We start from the raw sequence: 18,698 nt of genomic DNA on the forward strand, positions 1-18,698 counted from the left end.
CCTCTATAAAATAGGAATAGCCAGTTCACCTTTGTGTACTTTTTGTCAAATATCAGAAGAATCCCTCGAGCATCTATTTATACATTGTCCAATTTCAAGTGCTTTTTGGCTTTCTGTAGTTGAATGGTTGAAAAATTACTTTTCGACAATCCAGTGTTTGACAGATGTGAGTATAATGTTTGGGCTCTTTGGAAGAGAAACGCAACTGATTAACCATATTATATTACTAGGTAAACAAGTTATTTTCCAATGTAGACTTCTTAAAGTGACTCCTTCCCTTTCACTTCTACAAACAAAAATAAAAATTGCTTGTCAAGTGGAGCGTGTCATAGCTGAGCAAAATGATATTGTAGATAGTCATAATGAGAAATGGAAAGCGATCCTCCGTCACATTCAAGACCTCTAGACGTATCGTGTATATCATTATTGTTATTATTGTTATTATTATTATTATTGTTATTGTGTGTGTAATTATTATCCCCGGTCCTTCTGCTCCCTGTATGATATTTGTAGAATTAGCCCGTGGATTGGTCTTTCGTAATAGGACACACCGGACTGTCGGGATTGATCTGCTACTGCCACCTTTACCTTTCGTATGCTTCCACACGAGCAGGCTTCCAGGAATTTCTGGGAACACTTTCGTCCTTTAGGATCACAATATCTCCAACTTCAAAGTTCCTTTGAGGGGTGGTCCATTTCTCTCTGGTCTGAAGTGACTGCAGGTAGCTCCTTCTCCAACGCTGCCAGAATTCATTTGTAAGTTGTTGTACCCGACGCCAAGGTTTCTTTGAGTACACATCGGCTCTTTGAAAATTTCCGGGGGGTGCGAGGATAGCTGAATTTTTCATCCTAAGGAGATGATTTGGCGTTAGAACATCAAGTGAATCTGGATCCGTCAGATCATCTGGGGTAAGTGGACGGCTATTGACAATAGCCTCAGCTTCAATCATGAGGGTCCTTAAGGATTCGTTGCCCAATTGACTTCCATGGCTCTGCAGTAATCCAGTCAAAACGCTTCGCACCGTCCTAATCTGTCTTTCCCACACGCCACTCATATGACTAGCGTGTGGAACGTTCATTTTTCATGCGAACCAATCGCAGTTATCCTTTAATAGTTCTCTTTGGATCTTCTCATGACTCATCTCATTGAGGGCCGCTAGCAGTTCACCCTCGAAATTGGTACCCTTGTCAGACCTTAGTTGCTGAATGGGGCCATGACGACAAACAAAGCGACGGTAGGCATTTAGGAATGAATCTGTTGTCAACGAAGTTGCTGTCTCAAGGTGGATGGCACGTGACGCTGTGCAGGTGAATAAGACCCCTTTTCCTTTCATCTCTTTACGCCCTTCTCTTATGCAAAACGGACCAAAGTAATCGACGGCGCTGAAGGTGAATGGAGGGACTTGTTCGAGTCTGTCTTTAGGAAGCTCAGCCATCAACTGCCTTTGAGGCGCTGCTCTCAGCTTCCAACAAATAACACATTTAGATATGTGATGACCGACCATTGAACTGCCGTTTACGATCCAAAAGCCGGATAAGTGAATTTCGGCATGTGTCCTCCTTGATCTGCCTTGATGTCCTGAACGTTCATGGAAGTGCTGTATCACCAGGTTTGTAAGGTGAGCCTTCCTTAGCAGCAAGACAGGGTTCTTTACAGCATATGGCAGGTCGGCTTGAGGAAGTCGTCCTCCGACTCGTAGAACACCGTTGCCGACTAGAATTGGTTTGAGGCGATGTACAGGGCTTGTCCTTGGTACTGACTTTCTCATGTTGGCATCCCTTTCGTCCTTGTGAGACTTGTTCGCTAAGGCTTTGATTTCTCTTGAGAACGCCTTGTACTGTACAGCCTTGATCAGCAACAACTCTGCTCTTTGGAGATCCTTTACCCTTAGCATAACGAATTTGGAGGGTTGATCTTGCTGTTTTTGTCCGCTGTCTTGCTGCGATGCGCTGCTTTTGTTGCTGATGGAGTCGTCTTTATCCTTCTTTATGCAAAGTTTCATTCTCTGGATGAACAGCAGGTAGACGGCAATCGCTCTTTTTGAGCGGTACCAGTCTGAGAATGCATTCAATGGATTTGGTTGTCAGTACTGTAACCTTCTTAACCTCGGGGTCATCTGGAGATAGCTGAGGGTCGAAGTTGGGCTCATCTGAAAGTGGTTTCCACAAGAAGTTCGGTCCATTCCACCATCTGTTACTTCTTATCAATTCGTTAGCTCCCAGACCTCTTGAGGCGTTGTCAGCTGGGTTCTCTTTGGTATCAACATAACGCCACTGACTGGGGGAGGCATGGTCGTGTATTTCTTGCACTCGGTTAGCCACAAATGGCATCACCAAAGTTGTCAGGCTTGTAACAACGGCGGACCTTTAACTCAGCTAACTCATGCAATTCTCCTCTCCATTTCTCCCATCTTGCTCGAATGCCATCGGGCACCGTGTCCTCCCAAGCGGCTTAGGTCTTACAAAGATCTTGAAGGATCTGTTTTCCTTTCAGTAGAAAGGGAGCTGCCAGGCCAAGAGGGTCGTAGATAGAACTGATGGAGGAAAGAATCCCTCTTCTAGTCAATGGTTTGTCCTTGAGCACCACACGGTATTGGAGGGCATCTGACTGCAAGCACCACTGCACTCGTAATGCTCTTTCGATGGGAAGAACATCCCTGCTAAGGTCTAGCTCCTTGATACCACTTGCTTGCTGCTCTTTGGAGATGGCCTTGATCACTTCCTTGCTCTTAGATATAAACTTGTGAACGTTTAAGCCACCCTTAGCAAGCAAACTCTTGGTACTTTCTATTACGGCTGAGGCTTGAGTGCCTGAAGGGACTGATTTTAGTCCATCATCCACGTAAAAATCTTCTTTGACAAATTTGGCTAGTTCGCTGCCAAACAACTCCTTAAAGTCGTCTGCGGTTCTTTTCATTGCGAAATTCGCGCACCCTGGGGATGATGTAGCCCCGAACAGGTGAACTGTCATTCTGAACTCGGTCGGCTTACTGTCTATATCTCCATCACCCCACCAGAGGAATCTGAGGAGGTTTCGGTGGTGAGGATTTACATACACTTGATGGAAAATTCCTTCCACGTCACAGGTGAAAGCAATGGGTTTTTTACAAAAGCGACAGAGGACTCCGATAAAACTGTTGGTCAGATCAGGACCCTGTAGAAGATGTCTGTTAAGGGACTTTTCCTTACACTCTGCACTGGCATCGAAAACGACACGGATTTTGTCCAATTTCTGCAGGTGGTAAACGTGATTGTGATCTTCTTCATTCTTGTTCAGGCTAATGACAACAATGACACCCCACCCAAGTGCAGTCTTCTTAGCATAGGGATCATCTTCCCTGCCAGGTATCACCTCTGTCGGTTTGATGGCACGTGCGCAGTTGGTGCCTAAGAGCAGTCCGACCTCAACATCCTCACTATAAGGCATTAGTTGATCTGCAATACGTAAGAGGTGGGGCCAGTTGCGTCCTGTTTCGGGTCTTAAGATTTGCTCTCTCTTGGCCGGAATGTCCTCACGCGAGTAAGCTTTAGGTAAACGAACACTAGTGGCCTCATTGACCCCTTGTACTATTAAGCCGTCTATCCTTGTGCACGTGATAACTTCTTCTGCCAAGACGGTTGACAACTTCAGCTGGACTTCAGGGCCATTTGCTTGCAGTTTCTCCAGAACCGTGTCCTTAATGAAACAGGCATCTGATTGATCATCCAGAAGCGCATAAAAGAGCTGCTTGTTTTGTGGAGCTTGTTCATGATTAAGCCACACCGGCATGATTAAAGAGTGTGAGTAGCATTCGGTGTGTTTCTCTGAGTTGGAGGCTTCTATGCGGTGAGAGGTCACTTCTGGAATTCCCTCGTTACTGTTTTGCTCTTGTGAAGCTGCAGAGTTAAGGTGCAAGGAGGTAGGGTGAAACCCTTTCCATTTCTTGCAAATGTTTCTCCCGCGACAATCCTTCTTCATGTAACCATACTTCAAGCATCCTAAGCAGACACCTCTTGATTTTATAAACTCCATCTTTTCCGTCCGAGACATCTTGGAGAACTTCGCACATTCATCAAGGTTGTGCTCCTTCTTGCATAGCAAGCAGTGGTCTGTTTTAGGCTTCTTGTCTTTCCTTCTTTCACGAGAGCTGTTCTTCAGCTTCTGTTGCAAAGCTTCCAGCACCTAATGATTTATTCCTGTTGTTGCCAGTGAACCTTACTCTCAGTGCGACTCTTCTTTCCTTTCTGCTTCTGTTTCGTTTTCAATAAGATGACTGGGTTACAGGCGATCCTGGATTCCTTCCTTAAGAATTCGCAAAAGGCTAAAAAAGGTGGATAGGCTCCTGAACATGTGGTCCTCACGCTCACATCACAAGAAACTTGTTCTTCCTTGTTGAGCCAGCGATCTACTTCTGTAGTCCAGCGTTCAGCCAGGTGGCGCGGGAGTTTGCAGAGCATTTTCTGGTTTTCCTCGGGATCATTAAGGACCTTCAAATACTTAATTTCCTTTATTGATCACTGACAGTGAAGGAGAAAGTCAGAGAACTTTCTCAGGCTTGTTCCTTCTTCATTGGGTTGAGTTTTTGGCCATTCGCTTAACTTCTTGCGATAAGCACTGGCTACGAGAAAGGGATTTCCAAACCTGTCTGACAACATCTTTCTCACCTCGCGATAGGCGTGTTCGATATCCAGGGTTAGAAGGCCACGAATTGCTTGTTTGGCTTTGCCAGTAGTGTACCTTCCAAGGTAGTAGAGGCGCTACGACGGGCTGTCTGTTCTTCTCTCCACCATTGTCTCAAAGGCCTTCTTTCAGGTGGGATAGTGAAAGAGGTCTCCACTGAACCTTTCTGGTTCGGGAAGTGGCAGTAGTTCATGGGCGTGGCACATGGTCATTAGATCTGCCAGTCGCTCCAGGACATCACCGCTTGTATTCTTCTGCGCAATTTCCTCTTGATGCTTAGCGAATGTTGTTCGGTTTAATTTCGGCTGCTGTAAGTGCGGAATGGGGGGCCCTTCCAAGGGGTAAATCGCAGATTGTACATTCTCAGGTGTTAAGAAGACTGCAGAATCAGGTGTAAACGGATTTAGTTGTGACGGATGGAGCACAGCAGGTTCACCATTGCCTTTGAGGCCTTCGCTTCGTTTACCATGATACGAAGGAGCGATCTGAGACATCTCAGAGACGGGTTTTGAAGGAGCAACCCTGGATTTACTACTTAGATTTGTCTCCCATGGTCGAAATGCTGCCTTCAGTCAGTGACGAGGCTTGAGATGCCAGATAATTTTGAAGAAGATCATCCCTACAGCTGTCTTTATTTACGTTATCGGGCAGTATGTCTTCGCTTTGTTCGCTTAATTCCGACTGGATTTCTTCTACCTGATCAATAGCCTTCATTTCAGCTTCTGCTATGGCCAGTTCCTTGGTTAGCCTGAATTTCAGTTCACCCTAACCTGTTTTCAATTTAGCGACCTTCACAGCTGTGTCCGCCCTTCTCTCAATCATGGCTGATATACGGGATCCTCTACTTGAACGTGATTTCGCGCCATGTGAGACCTTTCTAGTTCGTCTCGAAGAAACTGATGCAGAAGAAATCAAGTTTTGTCCTTCTTCCTTTAGGTCAGCAATTTTTTTATTTAATCGTTTCAGCGCATCAGAATGTTCGTGTTCCAACTTCTCAAATTTCCTTAGTGCAACACGTTTCGTTTCTAAGTCCTCCAGCGCTTTATGAGTCCCTCGTGTGCCAAAATCAATATTTCCATCTTGGATTCCAGAAATATTCGTTTGCTCGTTAGCTTATCTGGTTCTGTAAAGTCGGCGAGGCAGTTTTCTATTCTATTGAATTGTTTGCACCAACTCCATTGTGCGGACGACCTTTGTTCTTCCAGCAATTGTCTGGAACTCTTTGTTCTTTGCCCTTTGCCGTCTGTTTTGGATTTCGTCTGGAGGCAACGCTAACACTGTCAAAATCGTCTTCAGAACTCATATTTCCTTTCGACGAAGTACAATAGAATGCAATTTTCCGGCCTAGATTTTCGTTTCAAGAGTTTTTACTGTAGCGGACAGAGATCTTCAACATTGACATTAAATTGATACTCCGAAAGGGTATTAGTTGGAGGAGGATTTACTAGAAACCAAGTTCTTTAATTCCTCACTTGATTTACGTAAAAACTGAAAAGATAATTACAACAAAGTGCCTATTACTATAATTCATGCATTAGATCGATTGCACAATGACAACACAAACAGGGGGCGTATCACACTACTAGAAAATCACTAAATGTTTCGAATCACTAACAATATAAGGAATAATATCGAACTCAAACATAACTCAATCGAGCATGCAAATAAAACTACAAATCATACCTCTTTCTCCAATCTTCATTCTTATTCTTTCGATCTTTCTTGAGAAAACCTATCGTTCCTTCCGATAGCACGTGTGTATTGAAAAGCTAATCTGATCTGATCTGTCACACAACGGAAGTTACGTAATCGCTGTCAGGTCTATTACGTGTTAATCAGTTACATGTTACATACATCAGTTATAGCAGATAAAGCTGACATTTCCCTTTTCTGCTTAGGAGACAAGACGGGGAGACATTCCTGAGTTTGTAGCTGCCATTTTAGGGATGGGAACAAAAGTAATGGCCCTGAGAGTTTTAACAGAACCAAAACAAACTTTTTCCTGGAGAACGAGAAACCAAACCGAAAAAGAAAATAATTGAGCCAGCCAAGAAGGAGACTCTATGTACATGTATGCAAGAAGTGATAGACGCTGCAAGGGAGAAAGCTCATTCGCAACAAGTCCCTGAGACATCTGAATCAAGTACAAAGGAAATGTTTTAGAAGCAGAGCTAGACCAAGGAAAAAGGGAAATAACTGACTTGAAAGAAAAGATTGGATACTTAAAAAATCATTACACAGTTTCTACATTGGATGAAGATGTTTTAAAGATGGAAACTGGGCTCCCAACTAGAGATGTCTTCAACATTGTTGTCAGTTACACAGAAAGGTTCAAAGATCAAATCAATTACTTTGTTGGCTGGAAAGTCGAATCAATCACATTTGAAGATCAAATATTCATTACATTAATGAAAGTCAGAAAAAATTACACAAATCTTCATCTTGCTCAATTATTTAGCTGTAGTGTATCCACAATTGCAAATATTGTTACTACATTCATCCATTTTATCCATTCAATTTTATTTACTGACCTCATGTCATCAATCTCTTCTTGGGATAAGAACAAACTGTCTGCCCCATCATCATTTAATCAACTTGGGTCTTGCAGGGTAGTAATAGACTGTACGGTCATTGAGATCGCCACGCCAGGATTGATGAGCAAGCAAAATGCTACTTACTCAAGTTATAGAGGAATGCATTCCTTTAAAGTGATTGTGGGTGTTGCACCAAATGGTGTAATTACCTACATGTATGTCCGTAAACTATATCCAGGTTCGATATCCGATAAAGCAATTGTGCAGCAATCTGGATTATTAAATCATCTGACTGCTGGGGATTTGGTCCTAGCAGACAAAGGCTTTCTGATTCAGGACCTTGTACCAAATGGTGTCTCAGTGAATATACCACCTTTTCTAAACCATGGGACATTCACTGAAAGTGAAGCAAGGGCAACAAAGGCCATAGCAAAATGTAGAATTCATAACGAGAGGGTAAATGCTAGACTTAAAGATTTTAAGATATTAAGCTTTATTCTTCGTATTTACGATGTCATACAGAAATCATATTTCAGCTGTGTGCATCACTTGTCAATTTGCAGTTCCCACTGATCAAAGAGGGATGTGAAGGATATGAATTTGATTAATTAGTTAAACATTTAAAACTAAATCATTTTAATTAGAAAACATTTCTGTTTTATGTCATATTGTGTGGTCCCAAAAATATCCATACCTCCCCCGAGGATGGTTCTTTGGTTTTAACCTCCCACCATATCCCTGCCCCTGGAATTTCCATTTTAGCTTCATACTTTCTTTCAAAAAAATTGGCTGTTGAGACCCCACCCCCCTCGAAATTTTCAAAGACCACCCTTGCAGTGGGCATCGATATTTTCTGGAACTGCAAAATAGAGAAAAAAATACTCAGAAATTTTCAAAGTCCCTTTTTTTCATTTATTTTGAACAAAAAAAAATGAGTTCCACTAATTAGCTGACTTGAAAGTATTTGATTTCCTTTGCTCACTTAATAGTAATGTGATGCATTAATTATAAGGAAAGAACTATAATTGTCCCTCAACAATCTTTGGGAAGAGGTTTTCAAAATAAAACTGGGTGAATTTTGTAACATTTTCACTCCAGGCCTCATCCTTTGCTATTTTCAAAACCACTGCATCTTCACTTGTCCAGACAACAAAGTAGCAAAAGTTCTTTCGAGTAAAATATATTTCTCCTTGCACCTGGTGCCAATAGATGTGGTCTTGCTTTAAAGCATATTGGCCATTTTCACATTCCTTTAGGCAGAAATTGGGTGAGGTGTTGACTGCCTCTTCAATTGTCATGTTTCTTTCCGTATAAGGGCATTTGGCCTCCAAAACAGATTCCTCATCCACGATGCCATGTGGGGAGGCACCGAGAATACCACACAAATCAAGCCAAATTCCAGTTTCCTAGACAGTCTTTCCAGTTAATTGGGTAAAAGCTTTTCCAGCTTCAGCCTCATTGTTTACCCCCCACTGCACTGCTTTTACTTTTGATAAGTCATACTCCTCCATGAGTCGTTTAAGGAGCGAGGCCGTGACCCTTTTAGCATGAAAAATGGACCCAACATAGCTTGCAGTGAGCCGTCCTCGTCTTGCAAGGTGCCAGGATGGGTTGCCTCGTTGACCCAGAGTCATTTGGCAGACTTGAAGGACGTCCACTTCTGTGAGTTTAGCTTTGCGCACTAGGACATCCAGCTGTTGCTGAGCACCTATGGCTGGGAGGAAATCCTCTGAATAGATGATTTCTTCAATAGTGGGTATAGGTAACTGGGCTGGGGGTGCAGGCTCTGGACTGATAAGCCAGCGTAAACCAGTGAACCTCCCACATTCCTTTAAGCGAGTGTAGAGGGTAGAGCGGTCTTCAGTGGTGGGAGATCTAGAAATCGCCACATATTTCTTTGGCATTGGAGACATTTCTTCCACTGCCAGCAAGGACATGGAGCTGTTTGTTTTCCTTTTCCTCCACTGGCATTCAATATCTGTGCGCCCTATATTATGAATGCCATGTATAAAGAGAGCTGCTGCATGGCTACATTTAAATTTTCCACACATGGGCATTCACAGTCCGTCGATTTTATGCCAAATTGCTCATCCAGGAATATCTATAAATGAAAATTAAAATTATTGTAGTTCACACGATGTAAGCTTATTGTGAAACCTAGATTAGCTTAAGATAACAAAAAAAAATTATCTCTTTATCTATGGCTCTATTATTTAAGCAAAACAGTTTGTTGCACTTAATGAAAGGAATCGATGAAATAGAAATTTTTATGTCTTCAATCTGAAAATGTGAAATATAAAGGAAAACAACAAGCTATAAGTGGAATAACAGCAAAGATTTCTTCCACGCTATACACAATCGATCCATCGAATTAGACTTTCACTTAGCGTGACTTTGTAGACCTTTTTCTTCATACTGGCGAGAACCTCTCCTTGCAAAACACCTTCTTTGTAAGTTACCGATTCGATACCATCAGATTTATAGTGATTTCCCCTCGCTCAATCAATTTCTTCTCTTCAGCAAAGAAAGATAGCAAGGATGCAATTGTGGGCGAAACCATTTTCAAAACGGCGTGCGTTTGTTTAGAACTGAAAATTTCACTCCCATGGCAACATGACGAAAGCACTTTAGGACTCTATACTTAAAGAGTCACGTAAACACTGTTCGTGAAAATGCTCTAAATTTTCAAAGTTTCAACTCGGGAGTAATTGATAAAAGACCATTGTCATAACTCATTCATGTGTGGTTAATAGCGGAGCTCCCCGTGCGTGCAGAGCACCATAGCTAAGAAAATATGGTAACCCATCAATGTGAGAAACGTCATGAACGTCATGAACGTCCGTCCGCCCCTCCATGTATGCCAATGTGACCAGCCTCACGTAACCATATCACAGGCTCAAGTTTAGAGCTCATCGAGGAGGCAACACTTCAGTTGACAATGTAGCTAGTTTACAGCATACATCTTTGATATTGGACATCAATGTCATGCTCAACTGACACCTGTCAAAACAAGGTATCGGCTGACCAGTATCACGTGACTGTTTTCAATTAGATCGCAGGCTCAAGCCAGGTCAGACACTCTAAGAGACCTGAAAGAGGCTTTATTTTTCACGCTCTTTCTGTGGCTCGACGCGGCTACACAGCAATGCTACGTCAGCAAAGCCCTTGACAGTCAATGCTTTTTGTGTTTAGGTACGGTTTGCAAAATATATTTTTCTTGCATTTTTCGCTGGTTTCAATCCTGGTTTAACATAATATAGCTATAGTTATTCAAGTCAAGCATTGGAGGGATATAAACTTAAAGCTGAGTGTTTATTGTTAATTTGTTTAGGGCTGCTTTTTTGCTCTGAATTGCAGTTTTTGGTATGTCTTAATGTTGCAAGATGCCTGGACGGCCTATGTCAGAAGAACAGAAACCAAAGAAGAGAGAAAGAGAAAGAGAATTAGAACGACAAAACGGTACACCTGTAATAGCTCAAATTTGGTGGAAGAAGTTACTCCACAAATTATTTTCTTGGACACTAAACCGTTTGTTATTTCAAATGAGTTATTTCAAGTGGATGCATATTTCTAAAACGTGGTTTAGTCGTTTTTTCCTTTGTTCAGGAATGAAACTCGAATTTTTGGTGTTAACTGAAATTAAATAACAATCATCTGTACTCTTTTTGGACAGAAACAATCGATCTGTTGCTGGTTTGTTTGGCCTTAAAATGCGACCGAACAAGAAGTTTTTTTACTCTGCTTGCCTAACTGTTTTTCGATGTGCCTCGACAGTGACAAGAATTTTGCACTTATGTTCTAAAAATGTAATCGCAATGAGTTCTCATGAAAGTATAAGGAGAAATATCACCAGTTTGTTTAGAGCACGTACAGGTAATTTCTTGGAGATCTTGTGTGAAGTTTGTCCTTTCTAGCCGATTCTGGTTCTAATCGAATTGTAAATGATCTCCTTCTCACAGATAAAGTGGAATAAATAAAGTACATCAATAAAACTCCTTGTTTGACCTTGAACCGACAAAGACGATCTGTCACATCACAAGCTATAGTATGTCTGTGATTTCTAATTTTAGCGTGACTCCTATTCGCTGGCATTTGACAGTTGACTCTCAAATGGCTTCTTTCCTTTTCCGTTCCCTTGCTGAGGATTTACTTGTTTTCTTTTAAAACTCTTGCGATTCAAGAAAAATTAATTGTCTAACTGGTGAATTCGACAGTAGATTGCGCTAGAAAAACCGATATCACACTCATCCCTTCGTGATTCATGCGATCAGTCAGTTTTTCAGGTGAACTGAATTAACCGTGGAATTCACTAGTTGGGCAGCAAAGAAAATGTTACATAATTAAGCAATATCCTGGAAAACCAAAAGGTGGACAGTTGCAAAGCCTTTTATTTTTACTAATCCTACAGCCAGTAAAAATAAACAAGCCAGGAGCTCCGCTTTGAGGCTTGGCTAAATCTATATATTAGATGATGAAAAACGACGTTTAAGAATAATTGCCTATTGGGGATTCATGACAGATGCTTACTAGACATGTTGTTTTAAATTTGAAATTCACCCATTCTCATTGGTGGATACAGCGAACTGTTTCTAGTTTAAGATTTAATCAAGTGAAGCTACGATCTTCGCAGTTATGAACACAATTTTTGCAATTGCATAGAGAACCCTGAAAAATTCAGGACTTCACCGGGGTTTGAACCCATGACCTCGCGATTCCGGTCCGACGCTCTAACCAACTGAGCTATGAAGCCACTGACGTTGGGAGCTGGTCATTTGTGGGTTCCAATGGTCCTGTGAGGAATCAATCAATGATGAATGGTATATGAAATGAATCACATATGAACTGCGGATATGAAATCAAGTAAAGCTATGATCTTCGCAGTTATGAACGTAGAGAAGCCTGAAAAATTCAGGACTTCAGTTCATATATGATTCATTTCATAGACCATTCATTATTGATTCATTCCTCACTGGACCATTAGAACCCACAAATGACCAGCTCCCAATGTCAGTGGCTTCATAGCTCAGTTGGTTAGAGCGTAGCACTGGAATCGCGAGGTCACTGGTTCAAACCACGTTGAATCTCCTGAATTTTTCAGGCTTCTCTATGCAATTGCAAAAATTGCATTCATGAATGCAAAGATCATAGCTTCACTTGATTTCATATCCGCAGTTCATATATGATTCATTTCATATACCATTCATCATTAAGATTTCATGTGACTTCATGGCCCCTTATTGGCCAAGGCTGGGAACAGTTCTTGGAGCGAGGATAGTATTCTCAGTTTCCAGTTGAAAAGTGCATTTTCCATTTTAATTTTGCACCATGTTATGTGCATTCATAACCTGAATTAAAAAAAAAAAAAAAAAAAGAGATATTAAAATATGGACAAAGCTACGCTTTAAGGAAAACAGGAAGATCTTGCACCTTTCAAATTTGATGTATGACTAGTAAAGGTGTGCATTAATTAGCATCTATTCAGGCCTTTCTTATCACTAAAATCACTAAGCCATCCACTTTTCCATGCTGTCAGTTGGAAAAGTGCGGTAAGGAGTAGAAGTGTCATTCCATATGGCTTGAACCTGATGAAACGAAGGACGTTTTGCTAATTTAACAGTGTAAAACTAGGAAATAGCAAGTGAAAATGAAAACAGTAAGGTATATGTGGGCTTAATCCTGCTCATTTTACTCCTCTTTGGAAACCACTCACTTTACATTTTTTACCTTTTTTATGCCACACTAGACGTAATTTCTTCTCCCAACTTTAGGCCGCTCTAAATTTCAATTTATTACCATTAAAATTTTGTTTACATTGTTATGAGAAGTTCCTCCAGAGAGTGCTTTTTTGCCCATGCCAAATTGCGTGAAATTGTTACTTTAATTCCTTATTTTATACTAACAGTGAAGCGCACTTTAAATGTCTGTCAAAATAGCACTACATTTCTTTACTACGATATGGCTAAATGTTGGGGTTGCAAGTAGGGCCAGGGGTGAGGGTGAGGTTGCTAAAAGAAAGGGAAATCTATTTTTTTGGTGTTAAGGTTAACCCCATCGAATGAGCTGTGTTGAAGCAAACTAATCATCACAATTTGCTGTGTTTTAGGGTGGAAACGAGGTTCACGCAACTCTACTCGATGGATGATATACAGCTGTTTGGAGAAAGCTTGCAGAAATACAAAAGTGCATGTGACAATACGGAAATGATATCGTAGTAAGTATCAACTTGTAAATGCTGTTCAAGCAACTTCTATTGCTATCAAACATCAGTCTATTGCTTGCTGAGAAATTTTGTTTTTCAAAGAACTGCAAGCTTTCCAGAATTATGATGACCTGTTGCGCAGACTACCTTTAATCCAGTCATCTACATTTAATTTATGTTGGCTGAATATGACACCGCCGGTCAGCGCCTTTTGAAACTGAAAGATCCTTTATTTTCCCAGACACCCATTTCACACGAACCGATTTGTGCATGCGCTGTTTCTCATCAATAAAAACTTGTCAATTTTAAACAGAACCTTTTTGTGTAATCACAATGAAAGGGAAACATTAGTATGTAGCCGTTCACCCAAGGTCATTATTACGGACCTTCAGATCCGAGAACGAGAACGACTACAACTACAAGTTTTTACAGCACGAAGTCTGGTACCACGAGATGGCGCTGCCGTCGTCGTGAGCGAACATAATTGTTTGAGATTTTTTATGCATTGGTGACTACGAGTTTCACTCATGCGAACCTGAATCATGTAGCATTTTATTTAGTTTGTTTTGTCTTTCTTCGCTATGTTCAGCCGCAAATCAATGCAAAAAGCCCTAACTGTAATGTACACCAACGATGTTTTCGACGACATTGATGTTTTGTTACTTTATGAAGCGTCCAACAAGAAAAATCCAGCGTTGCCTTACTGGAAATACAATCGTTTCGACATAACAAGGTTGACAGACGAAGAATGCAAAGCAGATTTTCGCTTTGGCCGACCTGTACCAGAACTTAGCAAAATCGTTTCGGAAGTTTGTGGCCACATCTTCAACACTCACAGCTACCTTCTTCGAAATTTAAACCAGCCGTGGCTACAGCCCGATCAGCTACAGAAGTTTGCTGATGCTGTGTACAGCAAGGGAGCTGCATTGAATAATTGTTGGGGTTTAATTGTTGGCATTTTATTGATGGCATTGTGAGGCCGATCTCCAGACTAGGAGAACATCAGAGAGTTATGTACAACGGACATGAAAGGGTACACACAATAAAGTTCCAATCTGTGGTTGCACCAAATGGTCTAATTGCCAACCTCTATGGCCCAGTAGGTAAGACAATCCTGATTCACTACCCAATTTCCGAAGTTACGCCTGGTCAGAAGAGGTTCGTAGTTGGGTGAACTCATGGGAATACACAGTCATGTAGGCTTCAGTTTACGTTTCTTCTGTAAGTCACTTTCGTTCTTTAAAGCACAAATTGAGCACAATTACTGTGATGATTATTATATTATTATTACTATTATTATTATTATTATTATTATTATTATTATGATGATGATGATGATTATCATCATCATCATCGTCAATAATAATAATAATAATAATAATAATAATAACAGTATTTATTAGGCTAACTTATCACTGCACTTGCTTTTTTAGTATATATGTTATTCGAATAAACAATCCCTTGTCTAGTAGTTAGGCATTTATTCAAGGGTGGCATTTAATCGGATAAATACGATAAATAATTTTTACAATCTTGAGATGGCACATAAAACTAATTCTATTGGTAGTGAAAATAAAGTGCGAGCTGTCGTGTACAATTTAACTTGTAAATAGACAGCATATTTCATAATCGTTTTGTTTCCACTTAGAGGGAAAAAGACATGATGCTGGGATGGTACGTATGTCTGGGCTGTCGCATGAGCTTGAGCAATACTCCCACTCACCAACTAGGGAACCTCTATGCATCTACGGAGACCCTGGATATCCACAAAGAATCTGGCTGCAGACTCTCTATCGTGATGCTAATCTCACAATGGCACAACAACAGTACAATACATCCATGAGTATGGGAGGGTGGCAGTCGAATGGGTTTTTGGTGACATTTTAGCATATTTTGCATTAATGGATTATAAGAATTGGTTTCAGTCTAGTTGGCAAAATGTACTTGATCAGTGCCTTATTAAGGAATGCCTTAACCTGTCTATATGGAAATACTACAAGTTCATTTTTCAATATAATGCCACCAACTATTCAAGAATATTTTCAAATCTATATTCTTGAGAGAATCTTGGTATTTATCTAGCCACATAGAGTGGTTTTCAATCGAGTGTCAAAAGTAATTTGGTACTGGCTTTGGTTTTGCTTTACTGCGCTCTGTGATTGGTTAACAATAAGGGCTTCGTGAGAAAAGGGTGTAAGTGACGATTTGGTCTTTAGAATTGAAATTTAGCCAGAAATGGTCCACTTTGGTTTACAAATTTGATATTAGAAAGTTTAGTAAGTAATCGGTTTATTGACAGGGTTTCCACGTGGTGGCTCTTCATCTGTTACTTACTAAACATAACCACTAAAAGAAAAAATATTTACAATGTTCATATGAATAAAACTTAAAAAACAAAGAAAAGCCGGCCTGTGCCTGGTTCTTCAAAAATTTAAAAATGCGCAAAGAAAAATAGATTAAGATCATCACGATGGTTATTAAAAAGGGCTTTAAAGACAAATGACAGAGATGCCTTATTTCCAGGACTTGGGACTTGTGCTGACTGATTGCCAGGAAATTGTTTGTGACCCGTAAAAGAATACTGCAAATTTTGTATCAAATTTTGAGTCACAGTGACAAACAGTTTCCTGGCCATCAGCACAAGCCACAAGTCCCAAGTCAACACTGCCTTGGGGAAAGGGGGTTTGGAGGGATCAGTAACTGTCAAGGAATGTGGCCGGAAATAAGACATTTCAGTCATTTGTCTCATAGTGAAAGAGATTTGAAAGCCAAAGTCAATTCTAAAGGCCAAATCGTTGCTTACCCCCTTTTTTCATCAAGCCTTTCAATTGCAAAACTTGTGCAACTTTTTCAACCAATGAGAAACTAAACTAGAACCAAAACCAACCTTGACAGGGTCGTACATGTTTTCCCCAGTTATTTACATTTGCGTCGAACTCTGATTGGTTTGTAACTCCGTTTATGTGTGTTGTAATTCGTTCCCTAACATTACCCAAACATTGGACCTAGTCGTGGCTTGGTGGGTTTTATTTTCTGCTACATTGATATGTTGATGCAACACTTTAACAAAAATTGTACAATAATGCCTTTATTTTGAAGTTACAAATTTTTGGACCTTTAGAGTAGCCGTTTATTTGAGGTCGGCGCTTATTCAAGGCTGGGTGAGATTAAATTGTCACCATTTTCAGCGAGTAGTAAGTGTTTTTAAAAACAAAATAATAACAAAGCATGTATAGATGTACTAAAACAGAATTTTAACTGTTCATTGAAAGTTTTAGTAAAATATGGTATGAAGCAAACTTGGTCTTTAGGGTAGTCTCTTAGTAGTATGTAGTCAATTTCAATGTCGTAGACTATCGAACAATGAATTTAGAGATTGTGCACTTCAGTTTGTGTGTGTGTGTGTGTGTGTGGGGGGGGGGGGGGGGCTTATTAACTTTTCCTACCTTCAGGGTGGGCGCTTATTTAATAAATACAGTCATGTACAAAAATTGTTACATATTTTAATAAAGACATCTGAGTTGACATGTTATAAACTTGAACTTTATTAGCAGTTCCTTCTGCATATTTCATGACAATAATAAATTATTACTTTCATAAGGATGATTGCAAATATATTTGTAAAAAATATTTCATGAATTCAGAAAATACATGACATTAGCTACATGTTAAGAAATATTGTGCAGTATTATTGAGCAAATAAATTATATGTACAAGAAACCAAATTAAAATTCTAAATATTGTAAAATTCAAGGACATGCATTGTATGGTACAATATAATTTTAATCTCTGCACATCAATAAATAAGTTTGAGTGTGCTTTAATTTTAAAGCAATTTGAGTAGTCATGTCACTTACTTTTTGATACATTTTAGAACCTCCCCTAGAGCACCAATCATCTGTAAGTTGAAAGCTTGTTGTTGTTGTTGAAACTGTTGCTGTTGATGCAACAAACTCTGTTGAAACATTCTTTGCTGCTGCAGTTCTGTGGCTCTGGCATCCATCTCTCTTTTCCTCTCTTCATTTTGGACTTGCTTTAATTTTTTCAACTGTATGCTCTATCTGACTACATCAACCATTGAAGAATTGTTGCATTTTCTTTTGCCATTTGATGCTGCTGGCTCTCCATTAATAATTGTCACTATCAGATTCACCAGCAATGGTCCTTTGCTTCTTGGTTTCTGATAAATTTTCTGTTGCCTGTCTTCTCATTTCCTCAGCTGATGCCTGGTCTTTCTTTTGCTTCTGGTCTTCATTTTCCCTCTGTTCCTCTAGCTCTGCCATTCTCTCCTTAATGCCTAACAAGCCCCTTTCCAGTTCTCCATATTCTACATCAACACCACTCGCTCTCTTCACTTCAGGTTCCTTTCTGTTGAAGTCCTTCAACAGCCGGTCAAACTTTTCTCTCACAGAACGTTGTGTAACTCGTAGGCCACTTACTGATAAGCGCTCTGCAATCCGGGTCATGGCAGCACCTCGTTCTTTAGATCCAATTTTAAATTGATATGGCTCTGTGGCCAGTACTTCTACTAGTAGTTTTTCGTGATTATCTTTCCAAATAAAAAGGCGTGGCTTTGGTTCAGATTCGTTTGCCATGTTCTCTCTACAATGATAAAATAATACAACTGCCTTCAAAATAAGCTTACCACAGTCAAACCTCCCATAAGTGGACACATATCTTATGATTAAAATTATTATTAACCCACAAAAAATTTAATTACGGTTAAATTACCTCTAAGAGGTCTCATTTAAAAGTTTCCAGTGGGCCTAATAGCCAACATTTTAATGAGCAGTAAACATTTCAAGATCACTATGCGGAGAGGCCTATTTTAAATCAACTGTTTTCTGGCCAGAGGTCAAACGTAAATGTTTGTCCGAGAGCCAAATGTACATGCAGCTGTTTACATAAAATTTTGACGAAAATAAGACCTTATTCCATAGAACTGAATATCGGTAAGCATAAACAGAACATGGCAATTGATTTTCTAAAGTTGAACGAAGGACTAATACTAATATGATGCAATTTAATAATATTTTTTCTCACCTTCTCAACTCATAGTCACCACAACAGGATTTCCAGGAAATGGCGTAGTAAACGAGACAAAAGCGACGAGATTCTTGCTCTACAACGAGTTTGCGTCACCCTGTCACGACTGTGGTCATGTGCAGTAGATGGCATAAGGAAAACTCATAGTTGTAGTCCTACTCATTCTCGGATCTGAAGGTCCCTATTAAGATCGGTGAGAGTCCTCTCTTGAGGGTTCCAAGGTTTGCACCAATGTGCGGCAGCTTAAATGGGTTTGGGT

The 18,698-nt window shown here is 40.2% G+C and overlaps 3 protein-coding genes and 2 pseudogenes across 3 annotated transcripts; 1 reads left to right on the forward strand and 4 right to left on the reverse strand.

The window, feature by feature from the left end:
• Nucleotides 1-1,082: 1,082 nt before the first annotated feature.
• Nucleotides 1,083-1,895, reverse strand: LOC138040339 (uncharacterized). The gene has a single exon (XM_068886083.1). The coding sequence runs from the start codon at nucleotides 1,893-1,895 to the stop codon at nucleotides 1,083-1,085; it is 813 nt and encodes a 270-aa protein (XP_068742184.1).
• A 557-nt stretch (nucleotides 1,896-2,452) lies between these two features.
• LOC138040340 (uncharacterized) lies at nucleotides 2,453-4,030 on the reverse strand. Its single transcript, XM_068886084.1, has one exon. The coding sequence runs from the start codon at nucleotides 4,028-4,030 to the stop codon at nucleotides 2,453-2,455; it is 1,578 nt and encodes a 525-aa protein (XP_068742185.1).
• Nucleotides 4,031-4,788: 758 nt separating this feature from the next.
• On the reverse strand, nucleotides 4,789-5,963 carry LOC138040341 (uncharacterized; annotated as a pseudogene).
• A 967-nt stretch (nucleotides 5,964-6,930) lies between these two features.
• Nucleotides 6,931-7,767, forward strand: LOC138040342 (uncharacterized). The gene has a single exon (XM_068886086.1). It carries the CDS (start codon nucleotides 6,931-6,933, stop codon nucleotides 7,765-7,767), a length of 837 nt encoding a protein of 278 aa, XP_068742187.1.
• A 446-nt stretch (nucleotides 7,768-8,213) lies between these two features.
• Nucleotides 8,214-9,754, reverse strand: LOC138041660 (uncharacterized; annotated as a pseudogene).
• Between the last annotated feature and the right edge of the window lie 8,944 nt (nucleotides 9,755-18,698).

The sequence above is a fragment of the Montipora capricornis genome, chromosome 3 (assembly GCF_036669925.1).
Source record: "Montipora capricornis isolate CH-2021 chromosome 3, ASM3666992v2, whole genome shotgun sequence".
NCBI lineage: Eukaryota > Metazoa > Cnidaria > Anthozoa > Scleractinia > Acroporidae > Montipora > Montipora capricornis.